The sequence below is a fragment of the Mesoplodon densirostris genome, chromosome 4 (assembly GCF_025265405.1).
Source record: "Mesoplodon densirostris isolate mMesDen1 chromosome 4, mMesDen1 primary haplotype, whole genome shotgun sequence".
Lineage (NCBI taxonomy): Eukaryota > Metazoa > Chordata > Mammalia > Artiodactyla > Ziphiidae > Mesoplodon > Mesoplodon densirostris.
This window is the reverse complement of record NC_082664.1, coordinates 30,022,105-30,039,813: the sequence shown is the minus strand read 5'-3', so window position 1 is coordinate 30,039,813 and position 17,709 is coordinate 30,022,105. Positions and strand designations below refer to the sequence as shown.

The window sequence follows — 17,709 nt, the reverse complement described above, 5'->3', positions numbered from 1 at the left end:
GTAGAAGATAGTGTATAAGCAAACGTTAAGTTATGTGGTATCCTGGAAGAGCAATATAAGCTAGAAAGCCCCTAGAAGATACTCTTAATTTATTGGAGAGCTAAGTGGTTTATGTGTAAGCAGTTTCCAGAAGATCTTCATGGTGATTCTGCTGATGAACATATTAATAAGTCTGAGATCCTTTGTTTTCGTTACTCATATCCCAGTCAGTCAGTTTTGGGTATAAAGACCATGTTTGTGTAACTTATGTATGGAGCCTACAAGGCCCAGAGTGTGCTTCCACAATAAGCCTCTTCTGTTTCATAAATGATACTAAGGAGGAAAGTCTCAAGGGAGGAAGAGACAGTGAGAAGGAACTTTGGAGCCAGGTTTAAGCTCTTGACTAGCACGTATTGCACTATTTCCATCACTGGTGACTGCTTTAAGGGTTGGCTCTGGTTCCCTGATTCATAAGCAATTTTAATCCAGTTAATAGTGCTAAAGCCATATTACTCTAAATTGGCATACTGAAAAATGGTCAGCTGTTATATCAAGATTTCTTGCCTTTTCTTCCCATCCCCCTTTTGTAATACTTGCCAAATTCACTGATAGTGATTATCAGGCAGGAATTAATTTGGAAGAAACACAGGAATGTGGGATTCAGTTTTTCAGGGAACAGTTTTAAGTGTTCTTAATGAGAGACTTGATAATGAAGGTAGGTAGGTAGATCTGTGGATTCACTTTGCATTGAAACATTTTTCTGCTGTTTCAGAGGTGCTTGCTGAAGGATCCCCACGTCCTCTGTCTTCAGTGCCTGATGTGACGCATCATTTGGTGACCATGCAGTCAGGGAGGCAGTCGTATGAGGTGTCTGTCTTAACTGCCGTAAATCCACAGGAGGTAAAACTGTCTCTTGCCCTTACTTTGTTTTTGTGGAGATTAATGTGGAGAATGATTGGGAATCTATTTCAGAGGATCTGAAAAAATTCTCCAGTTTCCCTTTCCTGGAGACTTAGATTAGAATATCTTACCTTAAGCTAAGCATGAGTCCAGGTTTGAAAGGAACCTGAGTATTAGGGTCTGCTGAATTGGGAGATTGGTCATTCACAACTGGGACTCTGATCTCTAGTTTCCTTGATACACATGCCCTAATTAATGAGATCGGCCCCTCCTGTTCTTGCCTCACTTGTGATGAAGATGCTGCTTTTATTTTATAAAGAAAATAACATCCTGGGACAAAGTAGTCCTTGAGCAAAAAAGATAGTGACAAAATCATTAGAAATAATTATCATTCATTTTGCTAGGGCCAGTTGTCTCGGAGATACCAGGCTGAACCAACTGGGCATATGGGAATGTGTCCACTTGCTTGTTGAGTGAGAACCATCATCTAAATCTAAGAGGGCTTTTAGATTGATTCTAAGCACCCCTTACTCTTTTTTTGGCTCTGACCCGGAAAACAGAATGAAAACCAGTTGGGCTTCTAGAATCTTAGGATATTGTATTGGCCTTGTGTCGTGGAGGTAGATGACTTCCTCATGAGCTCGTTTCATATGCATAAGCTTTTGCCAAAGCCTGTATATTCTGGCTTTGGTGTTATAGTATCTTTCACTTTTCCTTTCATTACAGCCTGTAGACCACAGTCCGCTGTTACAGCATTCAGATGACTCTGCCTCCTATATTGAATGGTCTCAATTTTTCTGTAATATTTCTGAGGATATCCAGGATCAGAAGGCTCTGGGCATGCATGTTAATGTTTCTTCCAGGACTTTTCCTTGTATTCATCATTGCGACCCATTGTCTCAGTCTTGCTTATGTTATATTGAAAGTTTTTGCTATTTGGTATCATTGGTTCTTTCCTAAGTCACCTTCTCCTGGTAACTGCTTTGGAACATGTCTCACCTGTGGAATCTTCCTTTATTTGTTCCCATCTTCATTTATCTATTTAAAATGTTTTATTGTGGAAGTTTTCAAAGAGTATAAATACTGAGAACGAGAATAGTGTAGTCAATCCATGTACTTGTCACCCATCTTCAACAATTAACTGTCTACTGTTCTTATCACTTCCTTCCTACTGTTTGCTGTTGATGTTTTATTTGTACTGCAGTATTTTAAATCAAATCATAGACATTTCATCTGTAAATATTTCTCTAACAGATATTTTTTCATAACTATATCTTTATCATACCCAACAAAACTAACAATAATTTATTGATGTCCTCTGATTCTTAGCCTTCTGAATTTTTTCTCAGAAAGAATCTTTTTATGGTTGGTTGGTTTGAATTAGAATTCAAACAAAGCCTATACATTGCATTTGGTTAATAATTCTCTTTATCTCTAATAGTCCTCCCCCTCTTTTTTTCAGTATGGCTATCTATTTAAGGAATTGGGTTGTTTGTCTTATAGCATTTCCCACATTCTGATTTTGGTTGATTGACTCCTTTTGTTGTTTGATATATTTCTCTATCCACAGACTTCCTGGAAACTGGTAATTACGTTTAGAGGCTTGATTAGATTACTGTTTGTTTTTTCCTCTTGGCAAGAATATTTTATAGGTGGTACTCTTGCTTCCTACTACATCTCATCAGGAGACACATGATATTTGGTTGTTCTCCTCTTACTGATCTCAAGATTGACCAGTGGGTTATGTAAAAGTTTTGGCAACCATTACTGATCATGGCCTAGATCTGTTTTTTCATTAGGGCTTGCAAAACAGTGATACCTTATTCTCTTGTATTAACTGTGATTCTTCTATAAAAGAAATACTTTCATTAACTATTGGGTTGCTCTGAAATAGTTCAGGAAAGTCATCCCCTTCTTTTTGTACCTAGTACAAATTATTGTCCTGATATACCAATCCACAACACTCAACGTTTTCTTTTTTTTTTTTTTTTTTTTTGTGGTACGCGGGCCTCTCACTGCTGTGGCCTCTCCCGTTGCGGAGCACAGGCTCCGGACACACAGGCTCAGAGGCCATGGCTCACGGGCCCAGCCGTTCCGCGGCATTTGGGATCTTCCCGGACCGGGGCACGAACCCGTGTCCCCTGCATCAGCAGGTGAACTCTCAACCACTGCGCCACCAGGGAAGCCCCCAACGTTTTCTTTTTTTATATTTGAAACTTTGGAGTCTTTCTCTCCCATACTGCTAAATACCTTTTTTAATTGAAGCACTCCAGATTACCCCAAATAAATGCCAGATGAATAAAGATAATTCATTCAACAGATATTATGTACCTGATGTGTACAAGGCACTCTGCTGGGTACTAGTTATACAGTAGTAAACAAAATATAATCTCTGTCTCAAAGAGCTTAGAGTCAGAGTTAGGACCTCTGCCTTTTATAACTCCATAGCTATGTAAATGGTGCCCTTGGAGTTGTGCTGTACAGAGAGTTTAGAATGGGAAGGGCAACAGGTCAATGAACTGGCAATTTTTATACAGGGTAGTAATGTTAGTCTTGGGGGAAGTCAGGGAATAAGTTTTAGAGTTTAAGTTGAGACCTGAGGGATGAATAGCAATCATCTTGATGGAGAAGTGGGAGGGATTTGAAGAAATTTAACAGGCGTCAAGGTAGCAATGTGTACAAAGAAGAGGGAGCACGCTCGATTATGGAACCACAAAGGGTTGAGTGTGATGGACATGGAATGGAGATTGGTGTGGGATGGAAAAATGAGAGCAGGAAAGACAAGCTGGTTCTTCTCTTTAAGGGCCTTATAGGACATGATTTTATCCTGGAAGCACTGGGGAGCCACTGCATGGTTTTAAATGGGGTATGACATGGTCAGATTTGTGTATGCAGAAAGTCCAGTAATAGCACATTTGTTCTCTTGAACCTGTAGCTGGCTTCCGAGTGTCCTTGTCTGGGAGATGCTCACTCACAGCCTCAGGCAGACACAATAACACAGACTACCTAAAAAAAAAACCAAAGGAGGGCTTCCCTGGTGGCGCAGTGATTGAGAGTCTGCCTGCCGATGCAGGGGACACGGGTTCGTGCCCCGGTCCGGGAGGATCCCACATACCACGGAGCGGCTGGGCCTGTGAGCCATGGCCGCTGAGCCTGCGAGTCCGGAGCCTGTGCTCCGCAATGGGAGAGGCCACAGCAGTGAGAGGCCTGCGTACCGCAAAAAAACAAACAAACAAACAAAAAAAAACAAAGGAAAACTTGGCCTTCCCTCCAGGAGAACACAAAGGGACTTTAAGTCCTGTGTACCCAGTTTCAGAATGGAAGCCTCAGACGCTTAATAGAAAAATATTAACACCGCAAGAGGAAGGTGGTGCCCTTAGGTGTAGTTGAAAATCCTTCACTGTCACTTTCTCCTCGTGGATCCTTCTGTATTTACAAATACAGCTTCCGTCTGAGCCTCACTTCTTTTGTCTTTCCTTTACTATACCATTATTACCTTCCTCCCATCAAGGCATTTTCATTGCTCATCCCCTCCTTTTCCTTCTGAAGGTGGGCTTATCACATCCTCCAATACCTTCATTTTTTTTCAAGCTATAAGCCCCTAAAGGCTCCAGGCTTCATCCTCTTCCTCATTCGGGGTCTAGGTACTAACTGACTGTTCCTGCAGTGAGTGAGGAATATTGACTCCTTAGGGATTATTCTCAGATGCCAGAGAAGGAGAAGGCAATAGCAACCCTTAAAACAACACATGCCCATTCCAAATTGTTTTTTAAAGATCACCATGCATTGTAGATCAGACCTGTAAGAATCTGCTGATGCACTTCTAATTGGACTCCTGTAAATATGCTCTAAAAATAAAAATAACTTATCAAGTATCAGAAATTATCATGGAAAATATATGAAAAACTACAAGTTAACTCTTACTCAGATGGTTCAAATTGGACAATTCTGATTTTTCCTCAGTGTGGCCAGGTCTTCTGAGAATCAGACAGAGGACTCATTGTGCAGACCCAGCTGAGACCCCAGGGCTTTTGACCTTCTGTGGACTAAAGGTCATCCCAGATGGGGTTCCATAGCCACACTGACTTCACATTCTTGAATTCAAGAACCAGTATAAGTGATTGCCAGTTAACTTTGACTATATCTTAGAATATTTCCCAAATAAAACAAGGAGGAAAACAGAAATTACAAATTCTTTAACATTTCTCATAAAGTGCCATTGCTAAGTTTCAGTGTAAACATCTGGATCTTGGTCTAGATTAAAAATATACCATTCCTAATCTCTACCACACAGTATCAAATGAAATCTGTGGTTTCTTTCTCTAAGTTTAAAATTTTTCTTTAAATTCCATACCATTGAATTCTACTATGTAAATTACCTTCATCTAAATTAAGATCACCAAATAAATATATCTCCAGCTCTAGAATTTCTATCTGATTAGATTTTAACAAACAATGTTTATTCTGTTTTCACTGTATTATTCCCATCTCATTTTCTTTCCATAATAAAATGGAACCCAATTTCATCAATTATTATACAAAAACACCTTTCAACAGGAACCTTGAATGTAGAGTCGAATGTCCACGGTAGCTGCCACCCTATTGGAGACTCTCAGGCTTGTCTTCCCTCATCACAGGAAAGGTATTTTAAGCCCAGGAAATCCCTGGATTTTTCATGAGTGAGTTGTAGCTCTCACCTAGAACTCCATTCCTTTTACTTCTTCTTGAGCCTTCAGCCTGTACTTTGGCTAACTGACTGATGTAAGATTTTTGGTTCCACCAGTTCTGATTTCCCTGTGGTTATAGATTCCTCCATCACTGACTAGTGAGTATGTGATTACACAAATAATAGTTTGGCTTATAGGATATTATAATTATTATTATCAGGATATTTTACTGCTATAGTAGGAATGCCAGCATCATCAGATGGTCAAAGTGCTGTCCCAAGGCCAATATATAAATGAGATCTATCAGTCTGTGCATATCTTCTGATTTGGAACTAGCTGTCCCTGACTCACCCCTGCAATCATTCCCCACCCCCAATTGTAAACCTTTCACTTAGTATGAATTATTTTTCCTGTTATTCACTGGTAACTATTACAGATTTGTTTTTAATCTCTTACAGTTACTGAACCAAGGAGATTTAACTGAAGGACGGACATGAGCCTGGGTGCCGACTCCTGGAAGATCAGCTCTACCTGATCCCAGAGTGCATGTAGTGGGAACAGGATGCTTATGGCTCATAGTTTGCCAGAACCAAAATGAATCTGTGAAGGACACGACCCCACTTTTGCCTCTGTTCATCTTTCCTGGCCTAGAAGATGACTGTAGGAGAGCTTCTCTTCAACTACCATCTGATTCAGACAAGAAAGAAAGCAGTGAATGTGGGCTGGGTAACTGTACCTACCTCTCTTCCCACTGCACAATTTTGGGATAGACTTCTCCCAAAAGTGAATTTGATTATTTGTTGGCTGAAGTTTCTCAGTAAGACTGTTGAGGGGAGGTTTTCCTTTGAAGAGTTTTCATCCCATACTGAGCTGTCTTTTCACATGGGTGAACTAAATCCTGCCACCAACCATAAAACTTCACCAAGAAGTTAAGCTTTCAAGATGCCTTGTTGCTTTCGAGAAGGGAGTGATGTCAGTTCTGTTGTGACATTCTCCCTTTAGCAACCTGAGTAAGAGACTCTCTGCCACTGGTCTCCAAAAAGTAAATTACTTGAATCCCTGCTTGGCCCAGGCTGAGGTACTATCTTGTCCTATACACCTCTACTTGGCCACTTTGCTTTCTTTGTTTATGGAACATACAGTAGCATGTTAAGAGGTTGTTTGTTTTTGTTTTCTGTTTTTTTTTTTAAGTTAAAAATCACCTGATTCAGAGCTTCAATTGTTTTTCCTTTAAATAAACAAAACAGCCAGTCAGTTCTTTGGCTCCTTGTTTTAAACAAAATTTGTTTCCTTTTGAGAGGAGATTAAGAAAATAATTCAGTCTTTCCCTTTAAGATGGGGCACTGATTTACCCTCAGGAGTCCATGCAGGTAAAACTGAGCTCAGAAGTCTTGGGGAAGATGACATGAGCATCTTCATCTCCAACTAGCAAACCCACGTGGTAGTTATCAGAGTATCATTCTTGTCATCACCAAAAAAAGGACCATGTTTGAGTCTGGAAAAATGGCAATAATAACATATTTTTGAATATTTCCAGAAAGATACTTTAAAAAACTTGAGAAAGGTTCTTCTGTCAGAGTAGGCACTCTTGCTGCCATCATCCTGTCTTTAGAGTTACTGAGAGAGAATATTTCATTATTATTGGTGAGAAGAAAAGTATCCAGAGATCACCTACTAGAAAATCATGGCTGTCAGAAGTTTCAAATTTATTAAAATGAACCTCATGCTAACATAGTACACACATGCACACAGTGACACATTCTAAGCAGATAACAGCAAAGAATTAACTGCTGTTTTAAATAAAGTAATTATAGTTCTTAATTTGTTAATGACATGCATAATTATTCTGTGCTAGATAGACTGAGTTCATATCAATTATTTGTATTCTTAAAATGCCAGTTTTGGCTTCCAGTAGCCTTACTTTTATACTAGAACAGTGGTTTTCAACCAAGGACATTTTGCCACCCAGGGGACTTTTCATAATATCTGGAGACATTTTTGGTTGTCATAACTGAGGAGAGCGGTGCTATTGGCATCTAGTAAATAAAGGCCAGGGGTACTGCTAACCATCCTACAATGTATAGCTTCCTCACCCAACACAGACTCATCTGGCCCAAAATGTCAATAGTGCTGAGGCTGAGAAACCCCGTATTTGGGGTTGCAAACTTGTCATCCCCCATGGGCTAATCTGATATACAAACATGTTTTGTTTTTCCCACATACTATTTCCAAATAATTTTTTTTTTTTTTTTTTTTTGGCCCGGCTGCGCAGCTTGTGGGATCTTAGTTCCCCAATCAGGGATTGAACCCCACGCCCTTGGCAGTGAAAGTGTGGAGTCCTAACCACTGGATGGCCAGGGAATTCCCAGTAAGTTTTAAATTAGTTGCCGACATGCACCATTTCTGGTTTCTGTTGAAAATGTGGTTTATCTGGCCATTCTGGGCCTGTATTCCATCAGGGTTGATATTCTCTAGTCTCTACTATCTCCTACTAATCTGACAGCCAGCCCATTTGACCCATTTGTTTCCTGACTAGCCTCTGTAGGCATTTGGGCTTATGCCCTTTTTTCTGTACCTGTATGCTTAAGTGTGAGGCACAAAGCAAGAACCCTTAATTAGCTCTGATCCCTCTACCCTGAACTTCTCCACTTTGATTTACTTGGACCATTCTCTGTTATCTACTTTTCTTTCCCCCATTCTCCAAAAGTAACCATGACTCAAAACCCAAGTTTTGCCTGCCTTGACTCAACCCCAAGGTAAGCTGCTTGATATTATTCGAAAGCAGTAGTTTTTTTTTTTTTTTTTTTTTTTTTTTTTTTTTTGCGGTATGCGGGCCTCTCACTGTTGTGGCCTCCCCCGTTGCGGAGCACAGGCTCTGGACGCGCAGGCTCCGGACGCGCAGGCTCAGCGGCCATGGCTCACGGGCCCAGCCGCTCCGCGGCATATGGGATCCTCCCAGACCGGGGCACGAACCCGTATCCCCTGCATCGGCAGGCGGACTCTCAACCACTTGCGCCACCAGGGAGGCCCCGAAAGCAGTAGTTTTAAGTATACTGATTAACCAAATGATTTGAGATTATCTGGTAATTCATAAGACAGCTCCTCTAGTTCTTTCTCGGGGCTTGTAGGCTGTTCTAGAGATTCTTCTAAATCCTGCCGTGGATTCCTGATGCCGAGTTTTGTAGTTTCATGAGTGCTGTGCTGCAGAATAAATTAAAGAATTATAAAATTTTAAATCAAAAGAAGCATCATGTAGGCTTAAGCATGGTTTCAACATTATCATTATTTTGTATGGGGTATAAAGGCAAATTTCTAGGGGGAAAACTGAGATAGGAATTAGGGGAAGGGCTACTAGGACTTGAAACAAAATTGTGAGTAATAGAAATACTGTGCTTTTCTCCCTTTGACTTATATGATATCAATGGAGGAGGTGGTGCTAATGAGTTGCTTTTTAAAAATGCTAGATTCTGGACTTCCCTGGTGGCGCAGTGGTTAAGAATCTGCCTGCCAATGCAGGGGAGACAGGTTCGAGCCCTGGTCTGGGAAGATCCCACATGCCACAGAGCAATTAAGCCTGTGTGCCACAACTACTAAGCCTGTGCTCTACAGTCCACAAGCCACAGCTACTAAAGCCCACGTGCCTAGAGCCTGTGCTCCACAACAAGAGAAGCCACCGCAGTCAGAAGCCTGTGCACAGCAATGAAGAGCAGCCCCCGCTCACCACAACTTGAGAAAGCCCGCGCGCAGCAACGAAGAAGACCTGACACAGCCATAAATAAATAAATAAATAAATAAAATAAAAAGCTACATTTGAACAAGCCATGGTAACCAAACTGAGGGGAATGAAAGGCTTTGATTGTACAGGATATTTACAGCTTTTATTGTGGCCCTATAACGGTCTTTACTTTCACTTATTCAATAAGTAAATAAATGAAGAGTGTAGTTTATCATTTTATAGGAAGTAAAAATATACATGATTTTTCTTCAGAATTGAAGTAGAAGTACTTCTGACTGATGGCATTGGATTGGGATTGGAAAAATGATCTGTTTCAAATTGAAGGAATCTAGACCTAATACACAATAGCTATATTTTATTCACAACTGCACTACTCACCAAATTTAAATGTGTTACTTGGAGATCTCTAGATTAGTATTCTATAAATACAGGATTGTGATCTCAAAATATGAGTGACTGTTCTAAAGCCTCCTCCCAGTGGCATTACTAGAGATGCAACTTGAGAGCTGCAGGATGACAGCAGTATCTCCGACTACCTGGGACAATCACGGACTTCTGATTGCTCCTTCCATTGTAAAGCCCGGTCGCCCTGACCCTTGTTCCTCACAAAGTCTTCATCCAGCCCAGCATGCTTCAGGGTGTCTCGATACCGTTGTTCTGCTTCCTTCCTGGCAAGGTCCTGTGGAATGGAAATTAATCTGCTGTAGCTGAATTACCAGATAATTCTAAATTGCTTGCTTAATCTGTATGCTTATAATACTGCTTTTCCACCCCACCACCCCCAAGTAGTGCTGGACACAGATTTGTATGAAAATTACTTAGAGCCTTATTTTCAAGCTTTAAAGTACATAGGAACTACCTGAAGTTTGGGTTAAAATGCAGATTCTTATTAGGTAGTTCTCAGATGGGGCTTGCAATTCTGTATTTCTAATACTCTCAGGAGATGCCAACTGTTGTTTTGGGAACCACACCTTTGTGAGGCAAGGATTTAGATTTTTGGAAGACCAAGTGAGACCCAGATGAAAAAGATGGACTAAAAACATTTTTAACATTTAAAAGCAACCAAACCATCATCAGGAACACTGAAATATAACAAATTGAAAATAAGCTGCACTTGTACATTCTTAACAGGATGGATGGTATGCATGTAGACCAGAAAAAGGTTGTTTTTTGTTTGTTTAACTGTTCAAGAGCAAAGTCATATAGAGTACTTTGTGTTTTTCCTAGAGTGGTGAAAGATCTTTTGAGATCTGAGAGTGAGCTTGCTAGGAGAAAGCTAACATGAAGAGCAAACATCATTATGAGAAATTTTTACTTAGCAATGCAAGTTGCTAAGTAAATCCAAGACAGTCCAGTGTGTGTATAATATGTAGGGGACTGGGGAGGACTGGACCCAGGAAATGCCTAAATAATGCACTGGCTATAAGACAGATAATGCCCAACATTTGGAACCAGGTCACTAGGGAATGCCAACTTTTGTTTGAAACTCTGGAGAGGAGAGAGATCTACAGAGCTTGATGCAGCTCAAAGCTATCTGGGATGGTGGCCTTTCTAAGACTGTTCAAGTAGCCCCAGAGCTTCCTTAGGGAGATCTCAACTGTGTCCAACTTCCCTAGGAGTCTAGAGAATACCTTAAAGTGACTCTTCCAGCCAGAAAGCCACTTAATCTGGAAGAGGCCTTGTGGGGTGCTTGTGAGCATCTCAACCCCTGAAGACCTATAAATATGCCACAGCTGTAGAGGCTGGGGGTGCCCAGGGCACCAGCACTACAGGAGGAGAGATGACATTAGCAAGTTAAAGATACTCCAACACAGCCAAACTGTCAATTGTATGCCTGGGATCCAACCTCCACTCTGATTCAAGCTGAAGGCTAGACTATAGAGAAAACCCCAGGAAGTGAAATATCCCTTTATAGATGCCTTTGGAATCCAGTCTTGGATGAAATCAGTCCAGTGTTCACCAGTGCACTACTTACTTTGGGGAAAGATGGTAGTAATAAAATGAGCCAAATTTAGAATCTGAGCCTAAAGGAAGTGTTTAATACCCAGATATTAAGCTGTTTCATAATTTCTAAGAGCCCTTTCATCTAAGACAGAAAGAAAGTGAATGATGGTTTAGATTTACCTTGGTAACTTGTTCAAAGAGATAGGGCCTTATTTGTATTCTCTTCTTCATTTCCTCCAATTCTTTCTTATACTCTTTTGCTCTTTTACGGTCACTGTTCCTGGAATTAACAAGATTTTTAGAATGAATTCCAGGTTTTTCCAATCCGGAATACCTTTAATTTCAGTTAAGTGGAATAACTCCCACAGACATTGTACATTCCTAGCTGTGCCTGGCAAAATCCTTGACTCTGTGGTTACAGGAGTCTACTGTAATAACCCCATTTTGCCATTTTCAAGGCAAATGGCTCCCAAGATAGTTATCCCTTAGACACATGGAGGACACCGACCGATTCTCTTTCAGCTTTGCTTTGAACACCTCCTCCAGGCTTTTATGGGGATCCATGGCTTTTGCACGCAAGGTCACAGACTTAGATATCGCCTGACACTTCTTTTTGTGCATCTCCGACCACTGAGTACTTTGATCTGCTTTGTCCTTTTTCTCAAGTGAACTTCTAAAGGGAAGAGACAAAAAAAGAATACAAATGACCAACCTGGGTATACTTAAAAGCAATCTTAGTAACCTCTCTGGAAAGTCAGTTGGTTTTTTCTATGAATGGGTGAGTAATTGACCACACTGGCATTTCAGAAAGAATAAAATTCTGGATTAAATGCACTGGCAGATGAAGCCTTCCCAGCACTATGGACAGTGAGTTTCTACCCCAGGAGAAGTTCATTAATTGAACTGAAAAACATGAGTTAAAATATTCTTACACTCAGGTGTCCTGCCATCTGGAAACAAAATAATACTAATTGCTACCATTTGCTGAGCTACCTACACCGAACCACGTGCAGACAGGCACCAATAAGTGCTCTATAGCCATTAGCTTTTGTAAATTCTCCTAGCTGCCCTGTGAGGTACGGACTGTAAGTCTCCCTCTTTATAGGCAACAAGATTGAGCCTCAGGGAGGGTAAACCACTTGCTTGAAGCTACCCAGCATGCCAGTGGAAAAGCCAACATTAGAACCAGGATGTCTGACTCCCAAGCCTCTGCCCTTGACAACTGTGCTGTAAATGGTGGGCTGGAAGGTGCCTGCGTTCATGGTCCTTTGGGAATACAAACCTGCATTTCCACAGAGAACTGGAAATGGGCCTCCCTCAATGCACAATTTGGGGTCAACCAGCAGCACTTAGTTTGTACAATTATCATTCTACAAGGTACTATGGAGAGTTCTAACAAAAGAAAAAAGTCAAGACTCCTGCAGTAGGGTGTTTATATTCAAATGGACTTATTAGGAAGGAAGGCATGACAGTTTACTCTGCTAATATGTCAAACTCCCTATTGCCAGAACGCAGATATGGACATTCTCTGCAGGTGGGCCACCGTGTGGTTCATGAGACCTATCATAGTGGGACCTCAGGATTCTGATGCATTTAGCCTTGATTTAGTAACTCTGTGAAATTTGAGGAAGGAGGGAGTATCCCTTGGATTCTAAATACATTTCTAAAATCCCTGTTGTGGGTCTTAAAGAGCCAGGTAGATTCCATGTACTCCTCTGTGAGCCCCACAGGAAGGCACTGAGATGCCAGTCCTCTCCCAGAGCTAAGCCACCAGTTACAGCATGACCTCTCCTGCTGCCTTCAGCTCAGAGGCCTAGTGGAGGAACTCCTGCTGGGGTGCTGGCTGGATGAGACTACCATGACAGAGTCAGGTCAGTTAAAGAGTTAAAAATAAGGAGCCTCCTGCTTCCCAACCGACTTCTAATAGTTCCCCAAGATGAATCTCAGAGAATCTCAAATCTATGCGATGGATGCCTCATCTTCTTTGTGGCCGGGTCACACACACAGCTTCAGGCTTCTCTGAATTCCTGTTCCTAATGCTTCCTTCCTCTTTCACCAGTGGGTCTTTACGCATGTTATTCTGTTTGGAAACTTGCTTCTTTCCAGCCTTTGTCTGGCTGACTTCTCATTCTTCAGGTTTCACCTTAGGCATCTATTACAAAAGACCCAGACTGCCCAGTGCCCCCGCTCCCCACAGTCCCCTGCATTTCCCCATCACTGTGGTACTCACAAGATGTGATAGTTGCTTCTTCGCCTTTCTGTATTTCAGTCTAGATATTAAACTATAGGTTCTATAAGGTATCTCCAGCCTTAAGGCTGTGCCTGGCACAAAGTAAGTCCCCCGAGAATATTGGCTGAGTGATGGCTAAGTGTTCTCCAGCACTAAGTGTGGAGAGTCACATGAATTCCTGTCCTGATCAAGACTCCCCTCCCACCCCTTTCGGTCTCTCTGATAACAGGAGAGAAGGCCCAGCAGCGGAGTGCTTTCCAGCATTGGGGCCAAGATCTGAGCACTGTGGGTCTCATGCAGCCTGACCACTCACCTGACTGCAGATTCCCTCTTCCTGGTGGCATCTGTGATGTGCACGGGGAGGGTGTTGGCAGAGAGGGAAGCAAGGCCACTCAGAGAACGACTCCTTGGCAGGGGTGTGCCGAGTGGCTGTGGAGATTCCTAGAAGAAACGAAGGCTAATATTGGTAGGACAGCACGTGCAATTAGTTTCTATCTTAACTAGGATTCAATTTTAGCGAAGGACTGGTCAGAGAGAATCCTCAGTTCTTTCTTGGGATTAAGGCAAGGGTAATGAGATCTTGAGTTTAGTTAAACAGGGCAAGACCTGGATATCAATCCCAAAGTTTTTAATTAAATGAGAAGAGTTCTTTGGAATTGGTATTGGGACATGGCAATTGACCCCAACTCCCTGCCTTCCAGACTTGCTTGCACTTACTTCTGCAAAATCCCTCTACAGAGAGGGAAGGAAGGGAAGTATTCTTGCGGTCTTAAATTTTTAGGAACCATGGATCTGCTTACAGCTGAGCCGGTGTTTAAAAAAAATTAAGATAGAAAAGTGTCATGAGAAGTGCCTTCCATTGAGACCTGGCCCCTCCTGTGTTTAGGGCCGCAGCCCTGACCCTCCTGCAGTGGCCTGGGCTCTCACCCTCCTCCCTTCAGAGGCGGCAGTATCACAGGGCCGAGGAGCACGACGCAGACTGGCGGTTCTCAGCAAGAAGGGCTTGTTGCGAGTCACCTCCTGGGTGTCTCTTCTCTTGGCAGCTCTTTTCTGGAAGGCCTTGTAAAGTTCTTCGTAGTCGGGGACGGCAGGATTCACCCGAGGCTGGAATCCGAAGTCAGTGTGCAGAAACCCAAGCTTCTCCTCCCGGGTCCGGGTGGCTATTCGAGGCTGTGAGTCAGCCCGGCCACTGGAGGAGGCAATGGGGGAGGAGGCCATCTGGAGCATGTCCAGGGCTCTCATCTGGATGCGAATTTTCCTCAAGAGCTCAGCTTCTGTGGAGAAGAAGTCAGGGGAGCGAGGGGTGAGAAGGGACCAAGCCTCAAACCAAAAGGTGTGGTGGTGAGCTTTCCCTCTTAAATACTCACAGTTAGTGTGCCGGAACTCAGCATTAACTTTTCAGGAATTTTCCGAGCTAGTTGGCATCGTGTGGAAAGCTTGAAATTGGCCAGGATAGGAGTATTTATACCATGAAAATGGCAAACACTGCAAATCAACTTCCTTTTTTTTTCCTGGAGAGTGCCTTAATGAATGTTGACTAGGACACCGCTGCTGTGTGCCAGTCAGGCTGCAGAAGCAGCTACCGTTTACACTTACTGAGCACTTTCTACAGTTCCTTCTTCAGAGATGGAGCAGGAGGGATGGGCCAGTGACCTGCTCTTCTCCCAACTCTCCCTTCTCAGCCAGAGGCCCCACCGTCCACCCAACTGCCCAAGCCCACTGCCCACACTGTTCTCACCTCCTCCTCGCTCATCAGTCCTGCTGCCTCCTCCTTTTTTTTTTTTTTTTTTTTTTTTTTTGCTGTACGCGGGCCTCTCACTGTTGTGGCCTCTCCCGTTGCGGAGCACAGGCTCCGGACGCGCAGGCTCAGCGGCCATGGCTCATGGGCCCAGCCGCTCCGCGGCATGTGGGATCTTCCCGGACCAGGGCACGAACCCGTGTCCCCTGCATCAGCAGGCGGACTCTCAACCACTGCGCCACCAGGGAAGCCCCACCTCCTCCTCTTTAATCGCTCTCCGGTCCAGCCTCTTTTCATCCTCCCTGCTACTAGTTTCATAATTTCTCAGTTGAATCACTGAAATAGGCTCCTACAGATGAACATCCCTCTGGACTTGCCCGTCCCCCTATAATTCTCTCCACAGCAGAGTGAGCTTTCTGAACTTTGTATCTGATCATGAGCCACCCTACTTAAAACCCTTCAATGGCTCCCCCTGCCCTTGGGATGAAGTCCAAACTCCCTCCCATGGCCTACAAGGCCCCAGGTCTGGCCTGTGCCTGTCTGTCCCGCTCCCCGCTCCTCTTCTGTCTCCCCTCTACCTTTCCATGCCTTGAGTGTGCTCAGCTTTCTTACCTCTATGCTATTACCTTTGCCTGGGACACACTTCTTCCCTCTTCATTGAATTCACCATGGCTCCTCATTCAGGGTCAGCGCTCACTTTCCCTCGGGACTTTCCCTAACTGTTCCCACAGCTCATCACACTCAGTCAGGTCCCTCTGTTATAGGTGACATTGGACCCCTAGGCTTCCCCCCTTTAACTCCTGCAAGTGACTTATCACATTTGTAATTATTTGTCTGTCTCCCTCCCATGTCTGCAAACTCCACATCTATTTATTCATGCCTGGGACGTGGCGCATGCTACGGAATGAGCAAATAAAGCCAGAGTCCTTTAACTGAGCTATGCGTCTTGAAATGAGTACCTCACAGGATGTGGGGGGCTTTCCTCAGGGCAGCTGGCTAGTGGTGGCGCGGGCCTAGGCTGGTACTCAGATATCTCATTGGTTCTCTGCTCCAGAGGCCTTCGTATCCACTCACTGAGCCAGGTGAGGTCAACAGGATGAACCCGGGGCCTCCTACTCCTCTCCCGACTAGGCGCCCCCATTGTACGGGCAGATCCAACCCTACCCCGTGGCCTGCACTGAGCAAGGCCTCTAGCGGGTCCGCCCGAACAGCCCATCTCTGAGCCAGGGTGACCCCTGAGCCCGACTAAATCCCCACAGCACCGTTTGGTACCCCCAGGCAGGAGGCAGGCAGGAGGCAAGGATGTCTTTACCCTGGAGTTTGTCCCCAAGGGCTGGCTCCAGAATGGACGTGGGGATCCTCCTGGTGGGCTTCTGCTTGGGGACTTTGGCCTTAGCTGTGGCGACCAGGTCCCTCTGTTGAATGGCTTTCTTTCGCTGCTCGTCCTTCCCCAGGAAGCTGAAGGGCTTCAAGGAAGAGAGCAGCAGTTCCTTCCTCTTCTGGATCCCCGCCCGCCTGCGTGCCTCGTTGCGCTCCATGATCTCCTGGTAGAGGGGCAGGTAGACGTGCGCAGGCACAGGCTGTGCCCGGAACTGCCGGTGGCACTCGGCCTCCTCCTGGCCCTGCTTCTGGGCCTGCTGCGTCTCATGCTCAAAGGAGGCGGGGGAGGCCAGCCACCGGGCCTTCTTCCTGGCCTCGCGCAGCGTCATGCCGAACGGCTGAGGGACGGTGATGGATGATGCCCAGGAGCTGATGCTTCTGTGCTGGGAGGGAGGCCTGGAGCTGGAGGGTGGCTGAGGCTGAGCCTTGGGAAGATCGGAGGGCAGGTTGCTCAAGGAGCTGCAGCGCCTCATGGAGCCACACCTGTGGGAAGAGAGCAGCTCTGTGCGTGGAGGACGGGGGCGCCAGGAGGCCCGGCTCCTCCAAGATCCTCCTCCTTCCCCCTCCCTTCCAGCAGGTCACAGTTTCTCAGCCTCACATTGCAGCCCCACAGGCCTCTAGGCCTGCGCCTTTCTCAACCAGGCTTCTCTCCTTCCCACAGGCCCTCCTAGCAGCAGCCCTAGTAGAAAGGCTCTCCTTAGAATGGACCCAAGAATTGCCACTTCACACTCTTAATATTTTCATTCGGTAGAGAGAAGAGTGCATTGGTGCACAGGAAGCCTTTAGAGTCAGGCCCAGGTTCCAATCTTGCTTCAAACAATGACCAGCTGTGTGACCTTGATCAAGGTTCTCTTGGAACCTCAATTTCTTCATCTGTAGAATGGCAAAAATAGTATCTACTTACAGGGTGATTGGGAGGAGAAAGTAAATATTAAATGAGATAAAGTATATGTGCATATAGCAGGGCTTGGCCAAGGGAAATGGACCTTGTTGCCATTCTCAGGGAGGTAGTCTATTTGGGAAAGGCATCTCTTGAATCGATTCCAAACCTTCAGGTGACTCAAGGTTACCCAAAGTGATTCAGGACTGCTGGGTAGGAATCAGAACACGTTTGGCTGATTCTGGGCTGAAGCCT

General features: G+C 44.2%; 2 protein-coding genes across 7 annotated transcripts in view; one reads left to right on the top strand and one right to left on the bottom strand.

Moving 5' to 3' along the window:
• Positions 1–6,800, top strand: part of ZNF410 (zinc finger protein 410) — a 40,502-nt gene extending 33,702 nt beyond the window's left edge. For 3 of the 4 annotated variants that reach the window (XM_060095850.1, XM_060095851.1, XM_060095849.1), the window contains 2 exons: positions 752–879; positions 6,005–6,800. In XM_060095850.1, coding sequence (XP_059951833.1) covers positions 752–879; positions 6,005–6,043 — 167 coding nt within the window. In that variant the 3' untranslated portion in view covers positions 6,044–6,800. Of the gene's footprint in view, positions 1–751; positions 880–6,004 lie in introns of those variants that run through there. The other variant, XR_009531702.1, reaches the window with a different exon arrangement.
• A 1,590-nt stretch (positions 6,801–8,390) lies between these two features.
• FAM161B (FAM161 centrosomal protein B) overlaps positions 8,391–17,709 on the bottom strand; it is a 12,005-nt gene continuing 2,686 nt past the window's right edge. The window contains exons 3-9 of one of the 3 annotated variants that reach the window (XM_060095848.1): positions 16,507–17,057; positions 14,384–14,730; positions 13,770–13,897; positions 11,735–11,899; positions 11,407–11,506; positions 9,816–9,961; positions 8,391–8,742 (exon numbers count right to left, since the gene is read on the bottom strand). In XM_060095848.1, coding sequence (XP_059951831.1) covers positions 8,604–8,742; positions 9,816–9,961; positions 11,407–11,506; positions 11,735–11,899; positions 13,770–13,897; positions 14,384–14,730; positions 16,507–17,057 — 1,576 coding nt within the window. In that variant the 3' untranslated portion in view covers positions 8,391–8,603. Of the gene's footprint in view, positions 8,748–9,815; positions 9,962–11,406; positions 11,507–11,734; positions 11,900–13,769; positions 13,898–14,383; positions 14,731–16,506; positions 17,058–17,709 lie in introns of all 3 variants that reach the window. The other 2 variants (XM_060095847.1, XM_060095846.1) reach the window with 2 other exon arrangements.